This window comes from Dipodomys merriami, unplaced genomic scaffold (genome assembly GCF_024711535.1).
Source record: "Dipodomys merriami isolate MVZ:Mamm:240054 unplaced genomic scaffold, mDipMer1.0.p SCAF_99, whole genome shotgun sequence".
In the NCBI taxonomy this organism is placed as follows: Eukaryota; Metazoa; Chordata; class Mammalia; order Rodentia; family Heteromyidae; genus Dipodomys; species Dipodomys merriami.
In genome coordinates, this window is record NW_027206612.1 from 4,483,468 (window position 1) to 4,502,091 (window position 18,624).

The following is an 18,624-nucleotide window of genomic DNA, read 5'->3' on the forward strand; positions in this document are numbered from 1 at the left end:
GCACACAGCCCCAGGGTGAGAGAGAGAGACAGAGAGACAGAGACAGAGACAGAGACAGAGACAGAGGAAGGGCTGCAGAAGAGAGAGAGAGAGAGAGAGAGACAGAGAGAGAGAGGAAGGTCTGCAGTGCACACCTGCACACAGCAGGCAGTGGGAGGAGGCCAGGGCTTCGATCACAACCAGGAATCAGCCAGGTAAAGGGGAAACCAGAGATCACCAGGGCTGGGTGAGTGGCCAGCAAAGAAGACTGCCCAGCTCAGAGGCCGCAAAAAGAACCCACCCAGCCAGCGGCTCCGGAGGCGCGGACTCGTCAGGGCACGACCGTGTGGCGACACCAGCCTCGTACAGGAAAGCCCCGTTCCAGGTTGTAAGGAAGGATCAGCCAGGTGTTCCGGGCCCGGCGGAGCTGCAGCTGGCCGTGCAGGGGCGTAGGCTGCTCTGGGGTCATCTGATCCCTGCCTGGCAGGGATCCTGGCAGGGAATCATCCGATTCCCTGTAGGTAGCAGATTCATGACCTCCCAGGGCATTTCCACACACCAAGGCGTGGGGGCAGAGCAGGGAGGAGCTGGGCAGCAACCCAAGGGGAAGAGAAGCAGAAGAGAAGCTGGGACACACACCGTCAGGAGTGACCCCCGAGCACAGAGGCAGACCCGGCGGCCTGGAGCTGGGAGCCTGGGGTCACCCCGTCCTCAGAGGCTGGGACACACACCGTCAGGAGTGACCCCCCGAGCGCAGAGGCAGACACAGTGGCCCGGAGATGGGAGCCTGGGGTCACCCCGTCACCCCATCCCCAGACACACCGTCAGGAGTGAGACCTGAGCGCAGAGGCAGACCCGGCGGCCTGGAGCTGGGAGCCTGGGGTCACCCCGTCCTCAGAGGCTGGAACACACACCGTCAGGAGTGACCCCCCGAGCGCAGAGGCAGACACAGTGGCCTGGAGCTGGGAGCCTGGGGTCACCCCGTCACCCCATCCTCAGAGGCTGGGACACACACCGTCAGGAGTGACCCCCGAGTGCAGAGGCAGACCCGGCGGCCTGGAGCTGGGAGCCTGGGGTCACCCCGTCACCCCGTCCTCAGAAGCTAGGACACACACCGTCAGGAGTGACCCCCGAGCGCAGAGGCAGACACAGCGGCCTGGAGCTGGGAGCCTGGGGTCACCCCGTCCTCAGAGGCTGGGACACACACCGTCAGGAGTGACCCCCGAGCGCAGAGGCAGACACGGCGGCCTGGGGTCACCCCGTCCTCAGAGGCCGTTAGAGAAGCTAGTGGACCAAGGAGGCACGGCGAGGGAGCTCGGGGAGACATGTCAGAGGCGGGAGCCTGCCTTTCCTCCCACTCTTAGAAAGGCTGCTGTTGCGCCTGCTCAGCTTCTCAAGGCTACACCATCCAACACACGTGGAAATACAGCCAGATGCAAACCATTTGCATTTCCATGGAAAAGGCTTAGCTTTGATAGATAACTGATCATTAGACCATAGTTGTATATTCTTTTCCTAACATTGGCCAAAAAAAAATCTACTATGGAATCTAGGTACATTCCTGTAGCTGTATTTTTACCTACAATGATGTATGGCCATCCAAATTTCTGCCTGCTAAAAGCATTGGTTCTAGAAATGGAATTCAATTCTCACCTAGTGTTTGCCATTTAAATTATTCTCATTAATATAATCTTAGTAGTTCCTGCTGAAATAAAGTTGGTAGGAGCAAGAAGGGCATCTGCCTCCTGAGACGAGGATCCAGAACCCAGTGCCAGGAAAAACAAGTCCACAAAAGGATGGACAATGAGCACAACGACACACCTGACAACTTAATACCTCACGAGACCGTATTTATAGCAATCCAATTCGGTGCCATGATCGAGTGATATCCACCCCGATGTCAAATGGATTTGGGTGCCTGTCCAAACTGAGTTAATACTCAAAATGCTGACAGTTTAGAATAGTGCTATTCTTTAAATAAACAGCACTATGTGAGTAATACCTGACACCTGTGCCTGGCTTCTAGCAGAGCTAAGCCGAGTCACACAAAATGAACTCTCAGACAGGCTGGAGCCAGAGGTCTCTGCCGTTGTGCCTGTTTATGGTAAAAGCAAGACCTCACACCGTACAGCTGCTTGAAGATTAGCCGTCTTCCTGAAATCCCTACCTGTTCCTTAATCAAAATGCATCTAATCACAGCCCTGTTTGTTTGGAATGAAACCAAGATGGGGGCAGAGGTCGCCATCCCTGGGGGGCAGAGGTCACCATCCCTGGGGGCATCTCAAGAGTCTTCTCCTCGGGTCAGTTCTCTGGGGGCACTGCTGACATCCCCTGGGACACAGGGTCAGCCTGGATGGGACCACATCAGCATCTGAGAGCTTAGAGCAGAAATAGAAGGGATTAGCGGCCTCTGGCCTGAGAAGCGGGAACAGCGCTGCCTAGTGGCAGCAACCCAACCTGGTCTCAAGCCACAGGGCCCGGCACCAACCATGGACACCAACCATGGACGGGGAGAGGGGAGGAGTGGGCTCCAGTTTAACCCTGAAGTTCCAGCGGTCGCCTTCCCCCAAAAGCAGGAAAATAAACAGCCATCTGCCTGCTGCACTTTCAGATTCAAACACCTCTGGCGTCTAATTAGATAGCGGTTTCTGAGACAGATACTGCACAGATTTAGTCCTCCCACATGCTCACACTTTACCCCCCCAGGACGCGTAAATGGAGCTGGCTGCTAAGGGTGGTTGGTATCGGAAAATCAAAGAGACCTTGGAATGTCCCCGAACAGACACAGGTGAGAGCAAGTCAGGCCCACAGGCTTCCCTGCCCACAGGTGAGAGTCAGGCCCACGGGCTTCCCTGCCCACAGGTGAGTCAGGCCCACGGGCTTCGGAGTTCCTTCGGGCTCTCTGGCACTGGCCTATATTCAGCACGCCCTCCAGGGTGCCACACAACGTACCATGGAGCGGCCGTCTCTACCGGGCAAGACCATGTGCTCCAACCGTGACACAGGCTCCAGATTTCCCAGCCCCTGCACCCACTTTATCACAAGAGGCCCCGTGTTCTGGGCGCCCTCTTCACAGGCTCTGCGATGCCACCACCTCTCTCTCAAAGTGCATTGCATGGCCGTCATAGGAACTTGAAGTTGAAATCTACACAGATGTATAGCTATAAAAACCCTCCTCCCTCCCCCCGTATATCTTTAGCTATATGTAGGCAGTTCTGATATCTGATATTCTCAGAAACAAGCATACTTTTCTAACTTAGCTCTGGCCTGTCTCCTCAGGGAACTGCCAGGGTCAAACTGTGCAAATTTGGCTTACGATGGTACAGACATCAACAGAAACACTACAGTTCAAACATGTCTGCAAGAACCAGGAATACATGATGGACACATGAAACCAAGGCTCGACTTCTCAGGAGCTGGAAGTACATTCCAAACCCTACGCAGGAGACCCCCTTCTGGATGGACGATTACATCATGAAGTGCTCACCTCTCACCACCTGTGGGCGGGCAGGCTCATGAGCGGCAGCAGCTTCCCACCCCCTAGGATCGCTAGCCAGGGCAGTGGGGAGAGCCGCTTAGGGCACTGGATGGGTAATTCTCCCCCATGTGAGAACCACAAATGCACAGAGGCTGTCAAGATCACACTGGGACCTGCTTCACCCAGAATTACTTCAGAGAGGAAAAACTGGAGATGTCAGGCCTGGACAAATTCACATGATTGAAATGAACAACCATGCAATGTGTTCTAATTTTTTTTTTTTGCAAAAGAAATATAATGGACCCAATATCATCTCTGTGTTATTTTTGATTACACAGCCATACAGGCTCAATAATATTAAGTGTAGTTATTGGTAAGAAAATTGGGGATTTTGCAAGGCTGTGGCCCAATGGTTATAAAAGAAATCACTGACTATTCAAGGTTTATGATGCTTCAAAGCGCAGGGCCATGAACAAAATCATCGCTGTCAATATTCATGTTTGTAAGATGGACCCGCAAATCTGTGTCTTAACAGATTCATTTTAAGTTATCTATCCCACACTTTACCACATAGTAGAACACACACCTCGGTTCAAAAGTCCGGCGCCAGAGTCTGGCTCTTAGAGTGCTCTGCATGTTTACTGAAACACTTGGAATCTGCGGTGACAACTGTTGTCTCCCAGGACAGTTTGATGGAGTATTTCACATCATCAAGCTTCTTATTCTAAAAAAGGCAGTAAACGCAGCACAAGCCTTGCATCCCATATTCTAGTGCTATAATCAACATGTAGCTCCACGCATTTATTCAAACACACGCCAAGCGACAGAGGGGGTGAGACTGACAGGGTACGTTGTATGCACGCATGGAAATGTCACCAGGGCACTGCCCCCTCCATCTTATACAACCAATATATGCCAAAATATATATATATATACAGCCAGTACATGCTAATTAGAAGCTTAAAAAAATAAAAATGAAGGTGTTGCCAAAACTCATCAACAGGGTCAAGTCTGAAGAACCACTTCAACTCCTCTAGTATAATCACCATAGTTATAAAGACTTGCTCCAAAATGCACAACCACTCCCAAATGCACAACTGCTCCCAAATGCACAACCGCTCCAAAATGAACAACTGCTCCCAAATGCACAACCGCTCCCAAATGAACAACCGCTCCCAAATGCACAACCGCTCCCAAATGAACAACCGCTCCCAAATGCACAACCGCTCCCAAATGCACAACCACTCCAAAATGAACAACCGCTCCCAAATGCACAACCGCTCCAAAATGCACAACCGCTCCCAAATGAACAACTGCTCCCAAATGAACAACTGCTCCCAAATGCACAACCGCTCCAAAATGAACAACTGCTCCCAAATGCACAACCGCTCCCAAATGCACAACCGCTCCCAAATGCACAACCACTCCAAAATGCACAACCACTCCAAAATGCACAACCGCTAACCATGGGAGGCCGGCCAGTTTAAAATTCACAGCACAACACAAGAGACAGCCAGTATCTCCAGAGCTTCTGCGCTTTTATCTGAAGTTTTTTTTCCCCCCCTAAGTAATTAAAATACATTTTCTTGAGTCCGCGCTGCAAGAGTTGGGTAACTGTATTACATGCATGAAAATAGAAACACCCACATGTTGCACAAAATTTAAAGATAGTGTGGGAATAGCTCATGGAATGGCACACCTGAACAAAAAACCATATCCGTATCTGTGGAACATAAATTTAAAAATCAAGACACCTCACACTGGTCAAGGCTGCCACGGCTCAGGCCAGCGGCTCCCTGAGAACTTGCAGGTCCCCCCAGCAAAGTCTCCAGAGAGGGCTCCACACTCTAAAAGGGCCTCCACAGGTGCACCACTCCCCGGGCCAGGGTGCAGGGGTGAGCTCAAGGAAGGTGCCCTGAGAATACCTGCAGGACAGTGGGCCCACAGATGCCCAGGCTGGGGTGGACAGCAGGGTGGACAGCGGGGCAGGCCAGGGTGGACCGCGGGACAGGTCAGAGTGGACAGCAGGGTGGACACTGGGACAGGCCGCGGTGGACAGCGGGATAGGCCAGGGTGGACAGCGACAGGTCAGGGTGGACAGCAGGGTGGACACTGGGACAGGCCGCGGTGGACAGCGGGACAGGTCAGGGTGGACAGCAGGGTGGACAGTGGGACAGGTCAGGGTGGACAGCAGGACAAGTCAGGTAGATAGCGGGACAGGCCGGGCGGACAGCGGGACAGGTCAGGGTAGAAAGCGGGACAGGCTGGGTGGACAGTGGGACAGGCCAGGGTGGACAGCAGGACAGGCCAGGGTGGACAGCAGGACAGGTCAGGGTGGACAGCAGGGTGGACAGTGGGACAGGCTGCGGTGGACAGCAGGACAGGTCAGGGTGGACAGCAGGATGGACAGTGGAACAGGCCAGGGTGGACAGCGGGACAGGTCAGGGTGGACAGCATGTGGACACTGGGACAGGTCAGGGTGGACAGCGGAACAGGTCAGGGTGGACAGCGGGACAGGCCAGGGTGGACCGCGGGACAGGCCAGGGTGGACAGCAGGACAGGTCAGGGTGGACCGCAGAGTGGACAGTGGGACGGGTCAGGATGGACAGCGGCACAGGCCGGGGTGGACAGCAGGACAGACCGAGTGGGCAGCTGCTGTCCTCGTCCGTTTCCTGAACCTTCGGTTACACTGTAGGCAGCAACTGTAGGTTTCCCAGAACTTTCGGCAGCGGTGCGAGGCCACTGGTCGGTTTATCCTGCGCTCCTCCGGTTGTTTAAACCAGGGCGGGAGGGCAGGAGCGGGCGGGCCGGCCGGGCCAGGGGGCGGGCGCGGGAGGCGCCCAGCGGAGCCGGCCCTGCCCGCCAGGGCCCGCCGGCCGTCGGGGTCCCTCCGACCTCTCCGGACCGCGGCCGGGCGCGCCGCCGCCCCGAGGAGAAGCACCGGGCCTCGAACACGGGGAGCGCCGAGAGGAAATCCCACAGGCTTCCCGCGGGGCCGGCGGGGCGCGGGGGGATCCGGGGCCGGTGGGACGCGGGGGGAGGAGCCGGCGGGGCGCGGGGGGATCCGGGGCAGGCGGGGCGCGGGGGAAACCGGGGCAGGCGGGGCGCGGGGGGATCCGGGGCCGGCGGGGCGCGGGGGGATCCGGGGCCGGCGGGGCGCGGGGGGATCCGGGGTCGGCGGGGCGCGGGGGGATCCGGGGTCGGCGGGGCGCGGGGGGATCCGGGGCCGGCGGGGCGCGGGGGGACCCGGGGTCGGCGGGGCGCGGGGGCCGGGTCGGCAGGGAGGGGGATCCGGGGTCGGCGGGGCGCGGGGGGATCCGGGATCGGCGGGGCGCAGGGGGATCCGGGGCCGGCGGGGCGCGGGGGGATCCGGGGCAGGCGGGGCGCGGGGGGATCCGGGGTCGGCCGGGCGCGGGGGGATCCGGGTTCGGCGGGGCGCGGGGGATCCGGGTTCGGCGGGGCGCGGGGGGATCCGGGGCCGGCGGGGCGCGGGGGGATCCGGGGCCGGCGGGGCGCGGGGGGATCCGGGGTCGGCGGGGCGCGGGGGGATCCGGGGTCGGCGGGGCGCGGGGGGATCCGGGGCCGGCGGGGCGCGGGGGGACCCGGGGTCGGCGGGGCGCGGGGGCCGGGTCGGCAGGGAGGGGGATCCGGGGTCGGCGGGGCGCGGGGGGATCCGGGGTCGGCGGGGCGCGGGGGGACCCGGGGTCGGCGGGGCGCGGGGGGACCCGGGGTCGGCGGGGCGCGGGGGACCCAAGCCCGCTGCACCGGCCGCGGGCAGGGGAGGGCGCGGGGCGCGGAGACCGGGGAGAAGACGCACCGGCGGAGACTCGGGGGACGGAGGCCACTCACCCGCGCGGGCACCAGCAGGCGGCCGGGGCGCCCGCAGGCAGCGGCCAGGGGCGGCCGTCCCTCGGCGCTCATCGCCGCCGGGCGGCAGGGCGTGCGCGCGGGCCGTGGCGCTCGGGGCCGCGCTCCCGCGCTGGCTCTGAAGGCGCCCGGCTCTCCAGGCGCTCTGACTGGGCAGGCAGGGCGCGGGGGCGGGGCGGGCGGCGGGGCTCCGCCCACCTCCCGCAGCTCCGCCTCCGCGAAGCTCCGCCCGCCACGCAGCCCGCCCTCCGCAAGCTCCGCCCACTCTGTAGCTCTGCCCACCGGAAGCTCCTCCCACCGGGAAGCGCCGCCCACATCCTGGCGCTCCGCCAGCTTCCGGCAGTTCTGCGCCCCTTGGGGCGGGAGGGCGGCGATCGGGGGGTCCCAGGAGCCTTCCCCGGGGGCGGGGTGCAGGGAGCTTGGAGGAGGCTGGCTCCCCGAGTCCGGGGACAGCCGGGGGCCCCGGGGGCCATCGCCTGCCTGGCTGAGATCGTCCTGCCCAGCCGGGCTTCGCCCGTGCACGGACGCCCTCGCCCCCCGCCGGCGCCCCGCCCCCTCCCGGCCCGTCCTCCCCCCTCCCCGTCCCCCCCAGCCCGGCCGGCCCGGCCCCTCGGCCCGTCTCCGGCCTGGAAACGACCGTGCCCGGGGCCTCGTGCTGCTGACCCGTTTTCTAACCACAGACGGGGCTCGGCCCCACCGGGCTGCTTCCCCTGCGCGGGGCCTCGGGCCGCCGAGCCGACGACACCCCCCCACCAGGCGGGGCCGCGCTGATGTGAGCACCCCCTCCACTTGACTTCCCAGCCAGGAAGCGCCCTGCGGCCTGAGCCCTGCGCCCTGAGCCCTGCGGCTGCGCCCTGAGCCCTGCGACCTGAGCCCTGAGCCCTGAGCCCTGCGACCTCAGCCCTGTGGCCTGAGCCCTGCGACCTGAGCCCTGCGGCCAGAGCCCTGCGCCCTGAGCCCTGCGGCTGCGCCCTGAGCCCTGCGACCTGAGCCCTGAGCCCTGAGCCCTGCGACCTCAGCCCTGTGGCCTGAGCCCTGCGACCTGAGCCCTGCGACCTCAGCCCTGTGGCCTGAGCCCTGCGACCTGAGCCCTGAGCCCTGCGACCTCAGCCCTGTGGCCTGAGCCCTGCGACCTGAGCCCTGTGGCCTGAGCCCTGCGCCCTGAGCCCTGCGGCTGCGCCCTGAGCCCTGCGACCTGAGCCCTGCGACCTGAGCCCTGTGGCCTGAGCCCTGCGACCTGAGCCCTGAGCCCTGCGAACTGAGCCCTGTGGCCTGAGCCCTGCGACCTGAGCCCTGCGACCTCAGCCCTGTGGCCTGAGCCCTGCGACCTGAGCCCTGAGCCTGCGCCCTCCGCCCGCGGCAGCCCTCCGCCAGCAGGCCTCCTGCCATGCTCCCAACCCCGCACCCCCGCACCGTGAGCCGCAGCCAGCGCTCAGGCCTCATCTCCCCGACACCCCAGGCTCAGAGACCGTCTGTGTACTCACTGCCCTGTGACAGGCCAGAGGTGACCCGTGAGGAAGACAGGACAGAGCCAAAGCTGGGCGCTTGCGGCCAGCCGAGCTGAATCCACCCCTTCAGCGGGAATCCGCGCTTCCCACGGGCTGGATCTCAGAAGCTTAATCCCATCGGTAGGCAAACAGTGATTACATTGCTGTGCCTACTTCGATGTTAAGATCGTTCCTGCAAATACAACAATTAATGTGAATTTTTTCTTCTATATAATGCACATATTAAAAAATGTCACGTGTATTACTGGAAACTGTTGAGTACATAAACAATCATTTCATACATATTGTACTGTTATGCCAAGGTCGCAGGACCCCCCTCGGCAAGAAGATCACCGAGAGTCAGACTCTACAGCTGTTTTATTTAAACGGGCTGCAGCTGGGGCCTCCTCCGACACAGTGGAGCCCAGGAGGAGAGCCCCAAGCTCAGGATTTGCAGGTCTTATAAAGGCACACAATCAACCAGGTGTTTTGATTACCACCACGTGTTGCTTTGCTAGACAGAAACAAGCAACACGTGGTGGTCACTGCCTCAAACTTTAACCTTTCAGTACCTCTATGAATTTACCACGGCTGCCCAAAGTACAAAAATACAAATATAAAAAAGCATATAAAAATGGGTAATGTGTAAAGAAGATAAATCTTGCCATGTAATATTAGCTACTTGGGAGGCTGAGATCTGAGGATTGTGGTTCAAAGCCAGCCCAAGCTGACTTTTACCAGGAAAGTCAGTGAGACTAGTCTCTCTAATAATTCACCAGAAATAAGCCAATGTGGAGCTGTGGCTAAAGTGGTAGAGCACCAGCCATAAGCAAAATGCTCAGAGACATCTCTCAGGCCCTAAGTTCAATGCCTGGATGAGTACAAATTAGACACACCCATGCACACACACATGTGCACACATGCACACACATGCCTTGGGAATAGGAGCTGAGGGCATCTCATTTCAGCAAATAGATCATCACATACTTAGTGTTCATTCCCGTCTAAATCTCATAAAATCTGCAGGAAGTGGTCACTCTGGAGATGGTGATGAGGGAAATTGAGCCCCTGGTGCTTACTGCAGGTAGCAGGGGTGTGTATTCCTGACCGCAGGTAGCAGGGGTGTGTATTCCTGACCTCAGTAGCAGGGGTGTGTATTCCTGACCGCAGGTAGCAGGGGTGTGTATTCCTGACTGCAGGTAGCAGGGGTGTGTATTCCTGACTGCAGGTAGCAGGGGTGTGTATTCCTGACCGCAGGTAGCAGGGGTGTGTATTCCTGACCTCAGTAGCAGGGGTGTGTGTATTCCTGACTGCAGGTAGCAGGGGTGTGTATTCCTGACCTCAGTAGCAGGGGTGTGTATTCCTGACCGCAGCAGCAGGGGTGTGTATTCCTGACCTCAGTAGCAGGGGTGTGTATTCCTGACCGCAGCAGCAGGGGTGTGTATTCCTGACCGCAGCAGCAGGGGTGTGTATTCCTGACCGCAGCAGCAGGGGTGTGTATTCCTGACTGCAGGTAGCAGGGGTGTGTATTCCTGACTGTAGGTAGCAGGGGTGCGTATTCCTGACCGCAGGTAGCAGGGGTGCGTATTCCTGACCGCAGCAGCAGGGGTGTGTATTCCTGACCACAGGTAGCAGGGGTGTGTATTCCTGACCGCAGCAGCAGGGGTGTGTATTCCTGACCGCAGCAGCAGGGTGTCTGTAGCACACGCCTGCATTCAGGGCTGGAGGGACCAGGGCACCAGGCTTGCTGCTCTCAGGGCTGTGATCCTTGAACACGTGTTTTTCTCTTCCTCCACGTTCTCTGAACACAGAGATGGCCATCTTTGCTGAAAGCATGCAGAATTCCTTAGACATCTGAGAACTGACTAGCAGATCTCATCTGTGCTGTAGCTGTCCACTTACGTGTTGATTTACTCAAGGAACTGTAAGTCTTGTGGGTCTTTTATCCATCTGTCCATCTTTAGAGCTCCCTTCATTAGCACAACACAAGACCAGCAAAAATTCATGGTGAATATTTGACAAATCAGTAGACAGATGGGACTTCTATCTTCATGTTTTTCTAAAGCAATTTGTTAAGTCTGAAGTGAGAGGATCACAATAAGGCAATAAAATGTTTTTTAAAAATCAGGAGTGTAAGTAGCAACACAAACAATAGAAACTATACTAAAAACTGGATTCATCCATCACATATTTTGAAGTGATCACACATGTGGCTCACATCACAACCCCTGCTTAAGGCACCTCTACCAGAGAGAAATTCCCTTTTCTATACTCTTGGAAGTGGATTCCTCTCTCTCTGAGTTTATTTATCCTTCTGTTTCTGTTTTGACATTTGGATGCTACCTACCTCTACATCCTAAAACCTAAACGAAGAACTTGTGCTTTGTTCATTGATTGCATTAAACAAAATGTTTTTCACACACTCGGGACTCAGAGAATTCTTGTCAAATAAATGAGTAAAACCAGCCAGAACATCCAAGAAGGCAACTTTACCTGCAGAATCTGGAGATAAATCAAAAAGCTACTTATTCTTGAAAAACCACTCTAGAGACATAACTACTTTTAAAACAGGGCTGTTCACTTTAAATAAGTTTATGCTTGAAGAATTTGTGTCTTATTTGCTTCAACATTTTAAGTAACTTTTCAGCCAAAAATATAGCTTCCACAGAGGCTTACAAAATGTCGAATGTAGGCACCAGCGAGAAGGCTCCAAAGTATTTTCTGGTGTGACTTTTATTTGGCTGGTGACAGAGCTAAACTAGCCAAGCGCGTGTATCAGGCAGGATGTGTTGTCACTTGATTCTTGCTTCCCCCAGAAGACAGCTTTAATGTCGGTGGAATGCCCGCCCTGGCTCCAGTCTGCAGGGCTCTGTGCTGGCATTGTCCCTTCAACTCCACCTCGCCTTTCGGGCTCCTGACCTGACTCTCTGAGGGTCGGATGCCAGATGGCTTCTCAGAATCACCAGCCAGACATCCACAGATTCCAAACGTCAGTGTGAGGTGATCATTCTGTGAAAACCCCTATCCACAGGGCCCCGAGGACCCGTCCCATGGCCGGCTCGGCATTGTCTTCAATAATGGCCTGACAGCAGTGCTTTCTTTCTAACGTTCTTACCTGCCTTTTGTATTTTACCCCGAATTCTGACTTCCTTCACCTTGACACTTGTCTGTCAGCCTACTCCTTGGAACAGAGCTTCAGTTCTGGCCTGAGTTGTCAAATTAAAAGTCATAGAATTATTGGGATCATTGATAAAATGTGATCATTGGTGAAACTGAATAATTGGAAATAGGAAAGAACCAGAGAATTTAGGGATTAAATCCAGCTTGTGTACTAAGCAAGTGCTCTACCCCTGAGCCACCCCTAATCCCCAGGAGTCTATTTGTTGATTAGCACTGTGTGTTAAGTGGCAGGAGAGGCAACTTGTGTCTAAGAAAGTGCAAATGCCATTTGCTAGATCTGCCCTCCTCTAGGTGTGGGAAGGGCAACATCCGTCCAGTGGTCTAGTGCCACTGCGGGAATTTCAGTAAGACGTCATCCAGGACCTCGTGTAATGTTTAATTCCAGAGCCCTGCGGTTGGTGGAAATGGGTGTCCTGTCTTAGATTATAGATCTTGTCCAGCCTCCCGTAGCTTTTGGGTTCCTCAAACCTGGATGAACTTGAATCACACAGCAGAATAGAACCATCTGGCCCACAGTGTGCCGTGTGTGTGTGTGTGTGTGTGTGTGTGTGTGTGTGCGCGCGCGCGCGCTCGCACACGCACGTACTTGTGAATCTGGTGTGCAGACTTTACCCAGAATAACAGAGTCATTCTCTGCCAACACAGCCGCTTTGTCTCATTTGCTCTGTCAACGTGGCTTCAAGTTTCTTTCTCATGATTTTAGCCCCAGCCACCTGTTTCCCTGGGGAGTTCTCACGGTCAGCTGACTAGATCCCAAAGCATGCCAGAATCCCTTGGAGCGGCTAGCGGCAGAGGTGGCTGCCCCAGCTCCGGCCCTCTGCTCAAGAATCCAGGTGGGGGCCAGGAGTGAGTGGCTGGTGGAACAGCTGAGCTGTGCCGTTTTCCTACAGACATGAAGTGGGCACAGGGGAAGACAGGAAGGGGCAGTGGGCACAGGGGAAGACAGGAAGGGGCAGTGGGCACAGGGGAAGACGGGAAGGGGCAGTGGGCACAGGGGACGGGAAGGGGCAGTGGGCACAGGGGAAGACAGGAAGGGGCAGTGGGCACAGGGGATGGGAAGGGGCAGTGGGCACCAGGGGAAGACAGGAAGGGGCAGTGGGCACAGGGGAAGACAGGAAGGGGCAGTGGGCACAGGGGAAGACAGGAAGGGGCAGTGGGCACAGGGGACGGGAAGGGGCAGTGGGCACAGGGGAAGACGGGAAGGGGCAGTGGGCACCAGGGGAAGACGGGAAGGGGCAGTGGGCACAGGGGAAGACAGGAAGGGGCAGTGGGCACAGGGGAAGATGGGAAGGGGCAGTGGGCACAGGGGACGGGAAGGGGCAGTGGGCACAGGGGACGGGAAGGGGCAGTGGGCACCAGGGGAAGACGGGAAGGGGCAGTGGGCACCAGGGGAAGATGGGAAGGGGCAGTAGGCACAGGGGATGGGAAGGGGCAGTGGGCACAGGGGACGGGAAGGGGCAGTGGGCACCAGGGGAAGACGGGAAGGGGCAGTAGGCACAGGGGACGGGAAGGGGCAGTGGGCACAGGGGACGGGAAGGGGCAGTGGGCACAGGGGAAGACGGGAAGGGGAAGTGGGCACAGGGGAAGACGGGAAGGGGCAGTGGGCACAGGGGAAGACGGGAAGGGGCAGTGGGCACAGGGGACGGGAAGGGGCAGTGGGCACAGGGGAAGACGGGAAGGGGCAGTGGGCACAGGGGACGGGAAGGGGCAGTGGGCACAGGGGAAGATGGGAAGGGGCAGTGGGCACAGGGGACGGGAAGGGGCAGTGGGCACAGGGGATGGGAAGGGGCAGTGGGCACAGGGGATGGGAAGGGGCAGTAGGCACAGGGGAAGATGGGAAGGGGCAGTGGGCACAGGGGACGGGAAGGGGCAGTGGGCACAGGGGACGGGAAGGGGCAGTGGGCACCAGGGGAAGACGGGAAGGGGCAGTAGGCACAGGGGACGGGAAGGGGCAGTGGGCACAGGGGAAGACAGGAAGGGGCAGTGGGCACAGGGGAAGACGGGAAGGGGCAGTGGGCACAGGGGAAGACAGGAAGGGGCAGTGGGCACAGGGGACGGGAAGGGGCAGTGGGCACAGGGGAAGACGGGAAGGGGCAGTGGGCACAGGGGACGGGAAGGGGCAGTGGGCACAGGGGAAGATGGGAAGGGGCAGTGGGCACAGGGGACGGGAAGGGGCAGTGGGCACAGGGGATGGGAAGGGGCAGTGGGCACAGGGGATGGGAAGGGGCAGTAGGCACAGGGGAAGATGGGAAGGGGCAGTGGGCACAGGGGACGGGAAGGGGCAGTAGGCACAGGGGACGGGAAGGGGCAGTGGGCACAGGGGACGGGAAGGGGCAGTGGGCACCAGGGGAAGACGGGAAGGGGCAGTGGGCACAGGAGATGGGAAGGGGCAGTGGGCACAGGGGAAGACGGGAAGGGGCAGTGGGCACAGGGGAAGACAGGAAGGGGCAGTGGGCACAGGGGACGGGAAGGGGCAGTGGGCACAGGGGATGGGAAGGGGCAGTGGGCACAGGAGACGGGAAGGGGCAGTGGGCACAGGGGAAGACGGGAAGGGGCAGTGGGCACAGGGGAAGACGGGAAGGGGCAGTGGGCACAGGGGACGGGAAGGGGCAGTGAGCACAGGGGAAGACAGGAAGGGGCAGTGGGCACAGGGGATGGGAAAGGGCAGTGGGCACAGGGGACGGGAAGGGGCAGTGGGCACAGGGGATGGGAAGGGGCAGTGGGCACAGGAGACGGGAAGGGGCAGTGGGCACAGGGGAAGACGGGAAGGGGCAGTGGGCACAGGAGACGGGAAGGGGCAGTGGGCACAGGGGACGGGAAGGGGCAGTGGGCACAGGGGAAGACGGGAAGGGGCAGTGGGCACAGGGGGTGGGAAGGGGCAGTGCACAGGGGAAGACGGGAAGGGGCAGTGGGCACAGGAGACGGGAAGGGGCAGTGCACAGGGGAAGACAGGAAGGGGCAGTGGGCACAGGGCAAGACAGGAAGGGTAAACCGGCAATTGCAGACATACCTTTTCATGATAAGATCTCGTGAGCTCCTCTACATCACTGCTATACCTTAGGCTAAAATGTTTTATTTACTTCAGCGAAATTCTTACCTTAAAACTTCTTTCTGGACGGCTGCGGTTCTTGCTCTTAGAACATTTGATATTAAAAGTAGTAAAGTTGATCTTCTATGTAGTTTCAACTCATTTACCCTTACCTTCTTAAATCTAAATCATTAGCAAAATTGAATGCTCATACAGATATAAAGTCTTCAGAGACTGACAAACGCCTGAGTGCAGGTGGACTGCTCAAAATTGATCTTCATACTAAGTAGGTGAAAGCACTTGGCTCTCAGAGCTGGTCAGGGGTCCCCAGCCCTGGCCTCCAGCGCCCTCTCACCCAGAACAGCCCCCCCCCCCCGCCCAGAGTCTGCTCTGGTTTCTGGGAACACTGGACTGGGCTGTCTTTCAGATGCACATCCAGTTTCCCGTTCTTTGTGCTGACCTTGGGGTTGACCTTGACCACTGGATATTTTTGGCCAGCTTCCTGTCCTGCTGAGCCACCTGGAAGGGACCAGAGAGGCAGGTGCAGAGAGGAGGGAGGGGAGTCTTGGAACCGCAGGAGGGACATTTTCATCACAGATCGCTTCCCAGGGTGCATCTGGGGAGGTCTGAGGGCTGAGACCAAGGAGCCCTGAAAAGTGCCCTGACAGGCAATCAGAAGCAACACAGACAGAGATGTGAGGGCCTGGGCAAGATAGGGAGCCTTGGTCACAGACTGAACACTGTGCTCAGACATGCAAAGACTTGAGAAGTGACCTGCGAGCAAATCATCACAGAGGCGTAGAGGACAGATGTTCATTAGGATTGGATGGGGCTGCTCGTCGGATGCACAGAAAGCGCTCCTCGCTCTTGCTTCCCGGACCATCCGTCACCCACAGCATCAACGCGGCTTCAAGCCAGAGCCCAGGACACCAACGCCAACAGGCCCACTCAGAATTCACGGAACTCCTTTCTCTAAGCCTTTTCACATGTTTAACCAATGCGGTCCTTTTGAAACTACATTTTCTTAAAGATGTGATTTTCCAAAAGAACACTTGCTGTTTCCCTTCCCTCTGAGCTCTGCAGACAGACGTCATCACACTGAGATACTCAAGGTTTCTGCTCAGCTCCAAAGTGTGAGAAATCCTGAGTGTGTTTGCCCCAAAGCGTGTCACAGATGCAGCCATCCCCCAGGCTTTAAACACAGAGACATTCCCCAGACTTTACACAGAGACATCCCCCAGGCTTTAAACACAGAGACATCCCCCAGGCTTTAAACACAGAGACATTCCCCAGGCTTTACACACAGAGACATCCCCCAGACTTTACACAGAGACATCCCCCAGGCTTTAAACACAGAGACATCCCCCAGGCTTTAAACACAGAGACATCCCCCAGACTTTAAACACAGAGACATCCCCCAGGCTTTACACACAGAGACATTCCCAGGCTTTACACAGAGACATCCCCCAGGCTTTACACACAGAGACATTCCCCAGGCTTTAAACACAGAGACATCCCCCAGGCTTTACACACAGAGACATCCCCCAGGCTTTACACACAGAGACATCCCCCAGGCTTTAAACACAGAGACATCCCCCAGGCTTTACACACAGAGACATTCCCAGGCTTTAAACACAGAGACATCCCCCAGGCTTTAAACACAGAGACATCCCCCAGGCTTTAAACACAGAGACATTCCCCAGGCTTTACACACAGAGACATCCCCCAGACTTTACACAGAGACATTCCCCAGACTTTACACAGAGACATCCCCCAGGCTTTACACACAGAGACATTCCCCAGGCTTTAAACACAGAGACATCCCCCAGGCTTGCACACAGAGACATTCCCCAGGCTTTACACACAGAGACATCCCCCAGACTTTACACAGAGACATTCCCCAGACTTTACACAGAGACATCCCCCAGGCTTTACACACAGAGACATTCCCCAGGCTTTAAACACAGAGACATCCCCCAGGCTTTAAACACAGAGACATTCCCCAGACTTTACACAGAGACATCCCCCAGGCTTTACACACAGAGACATTCCCCAGGCTTTAAACACAGAGACATCCCCCAGGCTTGCACACAGAGACATTCCCCAGGCTTTACACACAGAGACATCCCCCAGACTTTACACAGAGACATTCCCCAGACTTTACACAGAGACATCCCCCAGGCTTTACACACAGAGACATTCCCCAGGCTTTAAACACAGAGACATCCCCCAGGCTTTACACACAGAGACATTCCCAGGCTTGCACACAGTGGTGTGCCCATTCCGAGTCTGCTCCTTCTGCTCCTCCATCCTAATTGCCCCAGATGGCTCATGACCACTGCACAGGGATGTGGGCATGATCCATCCTCAGCAGGGAGGGCGGGAGACGGCGTGTGCTCACAGGGGAGGGCGGGAGACACCGGCAGGAGACCCAGGCCCCCACCTGTCTGCAGCTCCACGTCGGCCCGCGTTGCACGGCCGCAGCCTCCAGAGCCAGGACCCAGCAATGGCGCCGGGCAGTGAAGGCAGTCGCAGGACAAGCCCCTCCGCAGAGGTCTTGAGGGGCTATGGGATCCTGCCTTTGGTCTCCCAGAGAACATACTGGAGCAGGAAAGGTGGTGCACCGTCTGCATGGTGAACTCAGAGTGCCCACGGGCAGTTTGGACTGAGGCATTCCTCCGAGTTCAACGGGCATCTGGGGTCACACCTGACAGCATGGCTTCCCAGTGGGGGTCACACAAGATTCAAGAATGATCAGGACCTGAAAGGAGAGGGCCATTTCAACAAGAGAACGTCTCCGCGGTGAACCGAGGCGGCACAGGCGGCACAGGCCGGACCAGTCCCATCTCCACGTTTCCTTGCCGGCGTCTGCCGCGCATTGTTGGAGTTCCTGCTGCTGAGTCCTTCATCCTGCCAACAAAGCCGCTGAACCATGAAGGCTCCTCTGTGGGATCTTGTTTCTGCGTGGGACGTGGGTGGTGGGATCTTCTGTGTCCACGTTGGACGGGGTGGTGGGATGTGCGCGGTGTGCTCTCTGCCAGGCTGACATCGCTGGCCAGGCTCACATGGGGTGGAGAGAGGCGTACTGCGCTGCATGATGCGGCGTGCTCCGAGCTGGGGTCAGGCCCTGACCCCAGGCCCTGTGCAGGGCATGTAGAGCGCAGGCCAGGGCCTGAAGGGCTCAGATCTACAGCAGCCGGCACGCATGCGGCCGCGCTGTCCAGCCCATGGTGGGCGGGGAGGCTGTGGGTTTCACACAGGACAGCAGGAGCATTGCGAACTGGGAATCCAGCTCAGCCTGGACTTCCGTGGGGGTCCAGGGAAAAGACAGAAGAAGGCTGGGGCGCGACGGGGAAACCTCAGCTTCGTCGCCGAGGTGGAGAGCCCAGCCTGGGGAGACACCGCCAGGAGCACTCTGCGATCGGTGGCCACACTGAACTTGACCACGCTCTGAACGGAAGGCAGCGCGTCTCTCTGTAGCAGCTGGAAAGACAACGGGAGCCATCTTCTCAAGTGGCCTACTGCACATCTGAATGGGGTCCCCCCCAGGCTGGCCCTGGGGCTCTGGGGCTGGAGAACCTCTGGGTGGGGGAGGGGGCTGCACC

General features: G+C 58.0%; 2 protein-coding genes across 2 annotated transcripts; both read right to left on the reverse strand.

Moving 5' to 3' along the window:
* Positions 1-6,053: 6,053 nt before the first annotated feature.
* Positions 6,054-10,632, reverse strand: LOC138822136 (uncharacterized). Its single transcript, XM_070014690.1, has 3 exons — positions 10,492-10,632; positions 7,523-7,819; positions 6,054-7,442 (listed from the first exon to the last, which is right to left on the reverse strand). The coding sequence occupies exons 1-3, from the start codon at positions 10,630-10,632 to the stop codon at positions 6,054-6,056; spliced, it is 1,827 nt and encodes a 608-aa protein (XP_069870791.1).
* Positions 10,633-12,875: 2,243 nt separating this feature from the next.
* Positions 12,876-14,999, reverse strand: LOC138822137 (proline-rich protein 36-like). Its single transcript, XM_070014692.1, has one exon. The coding sequence runs from the start codon at positions 14,997-14,999 to the stop codon at positions 12,876-12,878; it is 2,124 nt and encodes a 707-aa protein (XP_069870793.1).
* Positions 15,000-18,624: the final 3,625 nt, after the last annotated feature.